The sequence below is a fragment of the Phalacrocorax aristotelis genome, chromosome 2, assembly GCF_949628215.1.
Source record: "Phalacrocorax aristotelis chromosome 2, bGulAri2.1, whole genome shotgun sequence".
Lineage (NCBI taxonomy): Eukaryota > Metazoa > Chordata > Aves > Suliformes > Phalacrocoracidae > Phalacrocorax > Phalacrocorax aristotelis.
In genome coordinates, this window is record NC_134277.1 from 26,329,044 (window position 1) to 26,341,257 (window position 12,214).

General features: G+C 38.5%; 1 protein-coding gene across 1 annotated transcript in view; it reads right to left on the reverse strand.

The window, feature by feature from the left end:
* Positions 1-6,253: 6,253 nt before the first annotated feature.
* PEX1 (peroxisomal biogenesis factor 1) overlaps positions 6,254-12,214 on the reverse strand; it is a 28,227-nt gene continuing 22,266 nt past the window's right edge. Inside the window, exons 20-24 of the mRNA XM_075082836.1 lie at positions 11,474-11,650; positions 9,666-9,896; positions 8,010-8,210; positions 7,530-7,660; positions 6,254-6,605 (exon numbers count right to left, since the gene is read on the reverse strand). Of these exons, the coding sequence (XP_074938937.1) occupies positions 6,521-6,605; positions 7,530-7,660; positions 8,010-8,210; positions 9,666-9,896; positions 11,474-11,650 (825 nt within the window). The 3' untranslated portion in view covers positions 6,254-6,520. The remainder of the gene's footprint in view (positions 6,606-7,529; positions 7,661-8,009; positions 8,211-9,665; positions 9,897-11,473; positions 11,651-12,214) is intronic.

Sequence of the window (12,214 nt, forward strand, 5' to 3'; positions counted from 1 at the left end):
TCCCAAGTAACAAGCAATAGGACGAGAGGAAATGTCTTCAAGTTGCATCAGGGGAGGTTTAGGTTGGATATTAGGAAAACTTTCTTTACTGAAAGAGTGGTCAGGCATTGGAACAGGCTGCCCAGAGAGGTGGTGGAGTCACCGTTCCTGGTGGTGTTCAAAAAAACATGTGGATGTGGCACCTGGGGACATGGTTTAGGAGGCATGGTGGTGTTGGGTTGCTGGTCGGACTTGATGATCTCAGAGGTCTTTTCCAAACTTAATGATTCTATGATTGTATTAAAGTAATATATTTTATTAAGAAATAATTTTATTACTGTTTCCTGAAACTTGGCAATAATTAGAGAAATGGAGATCAGCATTGAATCTGAAGGATCCAAATACCTTCCTAATAGAAAAATGACACAAACCCGACAGGATGGCTTTAATCCTAGCTGTGTTTATGCTGGAATTTCATAATACGTCATTGACAGGATTTTGTGGATGGTTTCAAATATTTCACTTTTTATTCTACAAAGCTGCTGATCCCTGGAGGTAAGGGGAATTACCCAACAGCTGTATGACCTTAGTAGTTTCTGATGTACCAAAATCTAGTGCCAGCGTCCCCTTATCCACTGTGTCATAGCTGTGCCTAAATTGGGTAATGATCATTACTGCAGAATCTTAAGAGCTGTTTTTGTGTAAACAATGAAGAAAGAGGTCATCTGTTTGCACCTAGGAGTCCCTAACTGAATTTTCCTAAGACATCATTCTTCATGAAATCATTTCAACTAATGCAAGCTGTTAAGGACTTTTGGAGACTGGTGTGTGACAGCACTGCTAAGAGATGCAAAATCTGCCCTGGTTATCTAGTAGCAGCTGATATGACACTGCTGCTGTACAACATTACAGTAAGGCCGCATACTTGGGAGTCTTAAAAAAGCCCCAGCAGCTGCTAGAGGATATGGAGGAAGAATTTTCACACTTCGTTTCTATTAGTCTGACTTACACTTGTGACCTGAATACCAGTAAACTGATTTAGCATCTCTTTACCAACCTCTATCTGAGCACTCGAAAGTATTTTATCCTAGATTTGTCTGCTGCGTCACTGGAACGGCACACCAAACCTCAGCCAACAGATCTTCATTCCAGTGTACCTATGACAGATTTTTACCATTTGGCCTATTTTAGTAACGGGAAAAGTAAAGCAATTGAGCCTTAAAGCAAGATTTGTACCATTCCAATCGTATTGTGCCTATGGTAATCAAAGAGAGGAAAAATCTGGTATGACTTGCTAAAAAACTAGATCAGACTGTAGAACTAATGTCTCAAAATTTGTACCTGAGACAAAACTGGGTATTAGTTAATAAATGCTAAACTTTTAGAGTATTACAATGCTTGCACTGAGGTCAAACACATTATCGTTGTGATAGAGTTGCCAGGTCCCTTGTGCTTCTGAAGCAAAATATTTCACTTAACCCACACTTACACCTGGTGCCAAGGTCAGGCTAACAGATGGCCCATTTTTAAGAGAGGGCATATTAAGTGCAAGGGAGGCTCTACAAACCCCTGTAACAAAATGCACTGAAGGCGTGCGATTTGGAAGACCTCTGCCAAACCACCTCAGTTCCCCTGGCTGAGGTTCTCGAGTGGCAGCTGTAAATGGGTTATTCTCAAATGATGCATGTGAGAGAGTGAGGTGAATTCCTACCTGTCAATTGATGTTGACAAATTGTAGTCTGGTCTCCCATCTTCATTCCATAGGGTTAATGCTGCAAATACCAGCCTAACTCATGCAAGAAATTTTGTTCTGCTTCTGGTCTCTTCCAAGTTCCTGCATTGCTTACGATCTTATGATTGCTATCTTAACTCCCTGGAAAGCAGGCTTCACTCCCACCTTACTGTATGAGCTTAGGAGGTATTAAATAATGAACAGTCAGATCCTCATGCAACAATACAGCGTGTATGTGTTTTACTATTTTCATAATAACTAGGAGTTATGAAATAAATTAGGCAAAAAGTAAAATGATAAATTAGGTATATCGTGTGAAAAAATTAAATTCATACAATGCTTTTGCTTTGAAATTATATTTTTAAAGTTTTGTTTGCTTTTGGGCTGAAGAAGTTTACTTTGCTTCTTTAATGCCAGAAGAGGGGAAAGGAGAAACTCCCTGTATGGCATCAAATGTAGATTGGTCCACACAAAATTTAGACTTGTTTGGGTGAACTAAAAGCCAAAGTACTTTTCAAATCTAATGTAAATAATAAAATTTGTGTGTTTTGACCAGGCTTCTAACTGTTGTGCTTAAAATATTGTAAGAGTTCTAGCTGGTGATGTCCATTGTGAAACATAAGGCTAATGTAATCTATGCCTCAGCAGACATTGCTTATCTTTTAATTTAATTTCAAATGAGTTAGGAAATATCTTCTATTTTGTCTCTTTGGTAATGGAACAAAGTCTGATCCCTTAAGAAGTAGAAGTTATACAATAAATACCTTGGGAAATTTTTACTGTACAACAGAAATTCTGTTTCCCAATCACAAATGTGACTTACAGCAGAACAGCATTAACAGTAACGAGACCGAACACACTGGATGGTATTCAATGTCCTCAATTCTTGGAAAAGCAAGTCTGACCGATGTTGATTATTAGGAATTACCAAATTCCCTCACCATTCAGACATACAAGCCTTCCAGTAGAGTTAATTGCACTGATTAAATCAGCATTTAGCAGAATTGATCCACTACCTCATTTTTTTCCAGAAACTTTCCAGTCATCAGCAGGCTTAATCCAGAATTGTGGATCACATGAAAACAGGTACATTTTTTCAAGGCAGTATTTGAAAAATTTGCAGCTACACAGCTGTAAGAAGATAGCTTCAAACATAAATCGCGTTTAGAGTAAAAGCTGCCTAAATATTTTTAAGAAAAATTATAGGATAATTGAATAAATGGGAACTGGGTTCCTGTTAACAATGTGAAATAACCCCTTGCATGTTAGAAACAGGGTAAGTGTTTACATCTATATTTAGCACTGGTTTCTTCAGAAGTCCCTCGTCTACAGGGAAAGACTGGTTGGCAATTGAGAAACGGTCAGTGACAGCTGACAATGTTAGTGACAACAGGATTGAAAGAAAAGCTACTCCAGGTTATCAACCTTTTCTAGGGGCTGTAATATATCCCCAGAAAAACTGTCATCAGTATCACTTAAAGGCGGTAGGAATGACAGATGAGCTAGCAGGGAGGCACCGAATTTGACCGCCCTTAGGCTGCTGGTTCACACGGAGTTTACTTGGTCCTTGGCTTGATGGAGGAGACTGGAAAAAAGAGGACACAAGGCTCAAACATGGCAGCTGCCGTTTGGCTGCCCGTGATATCTTCCGGAGCCACTGCAGCTACATCCCTGCTGCCCCGCAGAACGTGAAACAAACCTTGTCATTGGTCCCTTTTCACTCTTGGCGCACTACTTAATGCTGGGCCTTGTGAAAGAGCCTCCACAGGCCAGCTGCTGTTCCCTGCACAATGCTTGCATAGAAGGGATTGTCCCCCGTTTCGCTATAGGCTTTATGCGGCCTGTACGTTGGACTTCTGTGCCTGTGTAACAGATCTGATCCAGGCTTCATATAGATAGTCTACTATCTTTTAAGATATAATTCAGAATGTAACTGAAGATCATCTAACAGCAGCTAGTTATTAATAGTGACTTACTTTCTTGGATCAAATGATAGGACCGGCAGCAATAGCCAAGGTTATCTATACAGAGGGGTGCGCGTACATGTATATATACACACGCACGCACTGCCCCCCGAGTTAGTTCAGCACACTGGTGAAATTCCTTGCATGTAGACAGGAAGAGCGCAGACTTGGACAGCAGATTTGGAACCTTCCTGTTTTTTAAGAACACTTTCCATCACAGTATAGTATCTAATTCTGGTTGAGGACTGATAGGACCTTGACATACAGCCTAACGCACGCATGCTTTCCTTTTTAACTTTACAGTATAATACTTGGCATTGTAGTATTCTAATTAAATTATTCCATGTGTAAAGATAATTCCACAGGTTATTGTACTGTCTTTGTTTTAATTACGATTGGCCTCTGACTGGTCCTTTCAGATTTAAATATCAGCACATTTTGAGATTATCATTACTAGGAGGGCTAAGTCATCTCCATTTTTAACGAGTCTGGTACATCCATTATCTAGATGTAAGTTAAAGAACAGATGCTACTACTAATTTGGGCTAATCTGGATGCTTTTGTCATAGTTGAAGACTTCTTTACCAAACAGAAAAGCTGTACATTGCGGTTCATTACTTTAAACAATTTTGGCAAGGGAAAAGCTAGACCGCTTTACAGGAGCACTAGTTATAGAGAAGAACCTTTGACTGAAAAATCATCAAGCCAGTAGATGGAAGAATAAGGGAAAAGCTCAGAGAAACTATAGGAACTAATCAGTGAAATTAACTGGTCTGAAGTTTCAAATGTGAGTATTTGAATAGAAGATAATACATTTCCTTAGGTTAAAGATGAAACTATCTGAAGTTCAAGGCAGAGAAAAACATATTTTGAATGAGCTCAAAACGTCACTGGATGAAAAATCACTTGAAAAAAACGTGACAAGAAACTGATAAACAAATTACATCCTGAAGGCCAGAAATGCCCAAAATTAATTACTGGACCTTGAAAAGGAAATAAAAAAGTTTTTGGGTTTTGACACAAAACCAAAGCAGAGTAGCTACTTAAGGCTGGCCAGCTGCTGCACTTTGTTAACAACATCCACGTTTTTTGCCCCTCTTCCATTAAATTTCTTCAGTGTACCTTACATTACACCACATTATAAATGTGGGTTACCATGGAGCACCCGACAGGGAATGACTTGCTCCTTTGCAGCAAATTGCTTATCTGTTCAACCCCTATTCATACTCACCTCCACAGCCATTTAAAACAAGGTCAACAAGGAAAGAAATTACACCATTATGTAAGAAAGATGAACTCAAGGTTAGAGGTAAACTAGGATGTGGCTCTAAGGCTGAACAAACATATATCCACTTCTGAAAAATAAGTATGATGTGAATGGAGTGGTATTGACAATAGTAGAGCTTGGTAGTAATGCAATAAGGATTTTCAGTTTCAAAACCTACTGCAGCAAGAGTTAAGCATGAGTAAAAAGCAATAGCTCAGCATAAATAAGAAAATCAGGGGTATTAACCGCTACGAGCTAAGACTTGCAGCATATACAGGCTTCACCTGTACTGGGCTGCAAGAATAAACATACAAATCATACATTCGTTGGGTTACTTGCTGGCACTGGGAATAGGCACTACAGTACAGGCCAGAAGTAAACAATATAATCATACGGTCAATATGATGTGTTCTTCTAAGTACTGACATAGCGTGATACATTTCATTGAACGAAATATCAAATTGGAATATGTAGTGGGACAATACAATCAAGTGTTTAGGGGTGGCTTGAGGCAGGCTGCTGCTACTGATGCACCCAAGGAGATGATCAGAGGAAGCCGTGACACATTATCTGATCACAGAAAGGGTAATAATGCCCACTGGCCCAAAGCAATACGGATGTGAAAAAGCACATAACAGCTGTGAAAGACCCCCAGAAAATAAAAATTAGTGTTTTCTAATTACCTCAGGAAAGTAAATAGTAGGGAAGGAAGATTAGTGAAAAACCAGTCAAGCAAAACCCCCCCACTATTGGCAAAACGTTGTGAAAAGGTGGCACAGACACATGGGAAACATCTCTAGCTTTCTTCCTTTCCTGCCCCTTCCTTTTCTCCCCTTCTGTTCAAGCCCTGCTTATCTGTGTACCAGCCGAGGAAGGCAACTCTTTACCAATCTTCATGTAAGGCAGCAGTTGTAAATAATTTGAGGATGTAACATTATAAAGCTTCCAGTCAGAGATGTTTTTGAACAGTTTCCAAGAGGAAAAGATGGGGATAAGAAGACACAGTTGTTGTGAAATGCAACTTGATATTCTTCTGAATAATAAACAGTGGCAGAAAACAAGATACAATTATCTTGGTTTGTCTTTTTTTTTTTTTTTCTCTCTAGTTGTTCTGGAAGTATTAGACCAGTTGCCTCCCAATAAACATCTGAAGTACCACCCTTCTCTAACACCTCTCCAAAGCCCATTAGAGAATGGCTTTATAGAATTTTTAAAAAACATTTCCACTATTAGATATTTCAGTTTATTCAAACAGAATCTGTTTGTTGTGAGGAAAGAAACAGGGATAGGAAATCATTATTACGTTCTGGCAACTGTATTGATAAAAAGCAAAATTTAATTTTTTTTTGTGATAAACAACTGGACAGAACGTAACCAATGTTCTCTCAAAAATTTAATATCATTCTGAAGGAAGACAATTTTCTTCAAAATAAAATGTGACAATTTTACAGCATGTAAGTTTAAAAGAAACTTAGCTTCAACTGCTGCATTAATAAATCCATATGAATATAAATATCTGATTTAATCACATTTGTAATTTCCAGTTACAGTTTAGCAATTACAAGCAAATACAAGTTCCTAAGCTAGAGTTATTTTTTGTCCTGGTCTGAACATTGAGCCAACTTGTCCTTTTCTCTTCTTGGGATTCTGAAAATTATCATACCTGGAAACAGAAAAAGATATTAGCAAATTCTTATTAAATGCCTTTGTTTGCGTATGCCTCCTCAGGTACACTTTAATGCAACACAGAACTACAGATGTTTACATGTATTTCTATGGAAATGAAGAGTGCATGTCTCCTCAGACCTGGGGACCTGGAGGAGTTTTCATCCACAAACCTGACTCAGAGCTCTCTGCCCTGCTGCCTTTTTTTTTTTTTTTTTTAATTTTTACTTTCTGGGGCTGGGAGCAGGGAAGGTGGGAGAAGGAACAGAAGTGGGCAGGGCAGTATAGACTCCTGGGATGCATCTCTCATTCTCCTCCTTTCCTGCCCCTTCCTTCTCTCTTTCCCCTGCTGTAAGACCTTCTTATGTATGTATCAGCTGAGGAAGACAACTCCTCTAACAACCTTCGTGTCAGAAGAACCCACTGGTGAGATCACAGAACATTCCAATGCCAGTTTCCAGCTTTTTCACTCCAGTCTTTTCCAAGTCTATGGAGACACATTCTCCTTTTCTGCAGATTACTGCCTTTTCCCAAACACACCAGCTACAAAGACCACTATGGAGAGTCAAAACCCAGCAATCTGAAAATACAAGGGGCTCCAACTCAGTGGGAGCACGAAGGACCTTAGCTCCAAGTCTCAGGGAATTGGTGCCTTTTTATACTGGAATAGCTCTGAACAAAATACAAGGATTTTCTTGTCTGTGATTAGAATTTCTAGGCTGTACGCTAACCAAAACAATAAAAGACAATGCACTGGTAAAATATTCTGTGGGTAATTTAATATTTCTGACAAAAACTGCTGTCAGAAGTTGTTCAGCTCTGCTATTGCCCACATTAAATTGTGTTTCTGATGAATAAGAAATGTGGAAAGACCAAATCTCCACTGAATACACAATTACAAAAAAAAAATATTAATACTTACAGTTCAGTAAAATTCTTCCAATCGTCTTGGCTAATGGATGGTCTTATACCCTCAAGTGCAGTCATCAGATGGGACTGGGTAATAACTGCAGTGCTCTTGGCAAGCACTGACTGATTAAGGGTGCTGTCCTCCTTGAAAACAGCCATGAACAGATGACGAAAAGTTACCACAGAAACAAAGACATAGTGCCATGAACATCAGTAACTCTGGAACTTCCTCATTACATGTACAGACAAATGTATTGTAAATACAATCACAACTCCCCTGCCTCCCTCCAGTATTAATAACGCAGAAATAACTGCTTAGTTATATGCATGTTAAGATCTGGGTTATTTTTCCTCAAAATAGGTATCATTTATCTTTGCTATCTTTCTTACATTATATTTAATATTATTGCAGAAAATATTTACTGAAATACCAAGAAGTGTGGGAAAACAACAGAAAAGTGTTAAGACTAAATAATCGAGAAAGTTGCCATACCCCATTCCTGCTTCTGTAATTGGCTTTGATAGCACTGATTTCTGTCCTCAGGTGCTCTGCGTGCTGCTCCGGGTTATTTTCCAGGGAGTCTTCCTGAGAAGCTGTTCTAAGCATTGAAGGTTGTGATGATGCTGTGTCTCTCTGAGTCACGCTGGTAAAGTCGTGAGTTATGGAGTTTGGTCCAGACAAACACAAAGAGCTCTAAATTGAGCACAAGGAGAAATACATTAACTCATTATGGATCCAAAAGAGCAACTCCACCATTAAGATTTAGCCTACAAATGTAATTCAGTATAAACTTGCCCCCACTGGCAAAAAGAGTTATTTTCTCTTAAAAATATATCACATACATAGCTTTGCGAACAGAAAGCTTAAGTTAATTTGCCACAGTGAAATTTGAAAATGAAGTGTTTCATCTTCAGAAAAGGTCTACATATTTTTGCACTGGCCTATCTCAAAAAGAATAAAGGTCTACTAAGTCCATTGTTTTATTTACATATGAAAATCAGCGGTTTGGAAATCTGCAAGTTTATGTGGCTAGCTTTGGAGTGACTCGTAATCTCAGTATTCATCACCTCCAAATTCTCTGTGCACTTGATGAGTGTAAACCTTCAAGTTCAACAGCTTTAAGAGATCAAAGTCCTTCTAGCCTTGCTGAAAAACTTTCATACTTAGAGGAAAACTGAGGTCTTTGAAGACACGTTAATGGAACACTATCATCTATAATGCAAGACAAAGCGTACAAAAGCACCTCAGCAGTCCATAATTAGTTCTCTCATGTCAAGATAAGTTATTTTTGGCTTTAGGAATCAATGTAAGGCAGTTTTGAAAACAAGAGTCTAACAATATTGATAACTAACCTGTAACAGCAATTCTACAACAGATCTTGAAAATAAATGTCCCATGGATCACATGCAAACTCTAAAGTCACCTGTTCACCGTAAGGAGCTCAGAGGCAGCATATTCTGTTTTGCTTACCTGGCGGCCAAGTGAGACAAGCTGGCCAGCTGGTCGCCATGCAGGTGCAGGGTAGCCGACCAGCACACCCCTATCTGCAAGCCAGCCAGGGAACGTGATGCTCTCTGTGCAATGTGATACTACAACAACAGGAATTTTGCTTCTTAAGAGCAACAATGGGAGTTAAGGTTTACTTCCCTTGTTTACACAATCCCATGGTCAGATTATTCCATTAATGCACACTCTACTGGAAACTGAAAATGCTTGTTGATTCTTAAGAATGACGTAATTCTTGAAAGCTGGATGGTCATTGTTTAGTAATAAAACCAAGTTAAAAAAAAACAACACCAAAAAGTCAAAAACTGTTTTAGTATTAAACTTTGGAAGGCAACAGGCAATTAGACCAGACAGTAAGATCTAGTATGAATGCAGTTTGCTTGATTATAAGGTATTAAGCAGTATTTTGGGATTTTGGTTTTAAACTCCTGCAAAGTTGCAGATAAGTCCATATCATATTTTGTCAGATCACATAATTCCATCTTCTTCCTCACTGTGGACCACATGGTATAGGCTGAAGACAGTTTGAGGACAAAGCAGACATAATTTTATTTATAAAACCACACCATTTGCCTAGTTCAGTTTTTCTGCTTTACAACTGGTAATATTTAGAAAATTCAAAATAGTAAGGCTGTAATTTACCAGTTCTGAAGGAGTTCCATTTCCCAGCTCTGATTCATAAGAGCTTCCAAAATAAAGACGATACATGTTGGACCTTGGATCTTCGGGAAGCAAGTCAGACATATCTAAAGAAATAAGGGATTGCTCTAGTCCTGCTTCTCCATCTATTGCCGAATCATCTGAGCCACTGCTGTGGTTTAGAAAAACCATGGAAGAGAGACTGAAGTCACTATCAGAACTAGAACCAAAATCCTGTAACAAAGAACAGAACATTAGAAATGTTAACTCATAACTACTGTAATCTGAAACAGATTGAAAAAAAAAAAATCACATACAGTGCAAATGAAAGTATCGATTTACATTTGATTCCAGTAACCTGTCTTTCTCTGGGCGTGTATTTCCAAATATTTTGCTAAGAAAAGCCAATGCCTTTAAGAAGAACTTTCTGTCTTTGTGCCAGAAAAATAATTTGAGGAGATAATCTTAAGGTTTTGTTTGCTTTGAACTGTCTCACTCAGTAACAGCAAGTGTTGGGAAACTTCATGTACATTTTCGGTTGTAGAACTGAATCCCTTCTGTCTCAACCACTCCCTCCAGGCAATTCAGTATCTTGTGTGAAATGCTCTAGTAGATAGTGGTAAGCCTACTTTTTCAGCGTCTAATTGCTGTACTCATCTTTAGTCATAGCCAACACGTTTTAAATGCTGATGTGGAAATCACAGCTGTTGCTTTAGACTGGTGTTTGCAAACTTTTTTGATCGTATACCCTAAGAGTAAAAAGTTTCTGAGCACAGTCCACCAAATATATGCTTACTTATTTATTTGTAATTTATATACATGCACTATTGAAGTTCTAGTATTTTCTTCCTGCACCTCAATGGATTGTCTTGTGCACCCCCTGGGGTGGGTGCACATCATTCTGGAGACCACTGCTTTAGACAATGGCCTCCTCTGATGACAGATAATCATCAGGTATCCTTACAACTACTTACTAATGTTACAGGTGAAGGGATTGTTAGGAAAGATATGCCAGAGATCCCTCCCAATACTAAGAGCTGCACCCTCAGAGCCCCATCCCTTGGTAACCGCTGGGACAAAAATAACCCAAGAGGTCTCCTTGCTTTTGCACCCTTGACCCAACCCCTCCCTTTGACGTCCAAGTAGCAGAAGCCATGCCTGCCCCTTCCCAGCTAGAACTGGAAGACAGGCATTAAAAATGTGAGGAGAGGTGGCTGAATAGAGGCTAAAAGAGGAAAGGACCTGTTAGCTGCATAAGGGGTATAAGCTAAGGGTGGTATCCTGTGCCTTGGAAACGCAAGTATTAGCTGGTGCCTGGAAGATGAGCCAGAGAAGGCCACTTCAGATATATCACCATCCTCTCGCCACTTCTCTCCTGACCTCAGATCAAACTCAGTCTGTTGGAACAACTCCACAACACCCACCAATTCCTTGCTTCCTCCATCATCCAAAATGTGCCACCTCAAAATTGAATTTGCTAGCTGCTCCTAAGAACTTGGAGTTCTTAGAACTTGGAGTCATTCCTCATAACAATAGTAAGCAGATCTGGCTTACATAAATCTATTCAACATTAAACACATAATAAAATGAAAAAAACTTGTGTTTAAGAAGTATTTAAACTAATTCGTTACATTATTCTTGCCTTTTACTGCAAACATTAAGATTTTAATCCTCTGCATACAAATACAGGAAAATTAAGTCTTATTAAACATAACTTTGCTAAAAAACAAAACAAAACATGGATAAAATTAACCCTTTCAAACATATTAACAGAAGAGGAGAGACTTCTTTTATATCAGTTTTTTTTTTACCTGTGTTAAACCTGAACCTAAATTAGCATGGATTGCCTCTAATTGGGCATTGTACAATAAAGCTTTTAGGTCAGCCCCTGTCAACCGTTCTGTTTTTGCTGCTAAATCCTGAAAGTCCACATCATTTGCCAAGGACAGAGAATGACTGAGAGCTTTTAAGATTTCATAGCGTGAATTCTGTAAAAAAGGAGGGGAAAAAAGTGTCAGTAAAGCAACCTCTTCTTTTCTTTGTCCTGATTGCTAGACAGTGTGCTGGCCCTGTCACAAGCCACTTCCTATCTGAGGGAGGAAGGATATTTTCTGAAGAAGATACTATCCTAATAACAGTACATATAGGACATACTGTACAGTAATCAATCTTTAAAATATAGGCATACATTTGTTACATTTTCTTGAAGACTCTAAGAGAAACTGTACCAAACACAGTATACAGAGAAATATATTTCTCTAAATATCCAGTTAATATCTGGGATTTTTATATTAGAAATCTATAAAAATATGAAGGTGAACTCTCTACGTCCTTTCGCAAAGAGAAGCATGACAAATTTTAAAAACTTCTGTTTACCTGAATGATCATATTCTAAATCAGAAGTTTATAACAACAAGAACAAAAATGAAAAGAGAGTATATCTGAGTTCTTAAGGCACAGGATCATCTTTTTCATATGTGTTTCTGAATGAAATGATGTGGTATTTGTTAAATGTGCCAACTAATCTGAAAATGAACAGCACTCATTTCTTC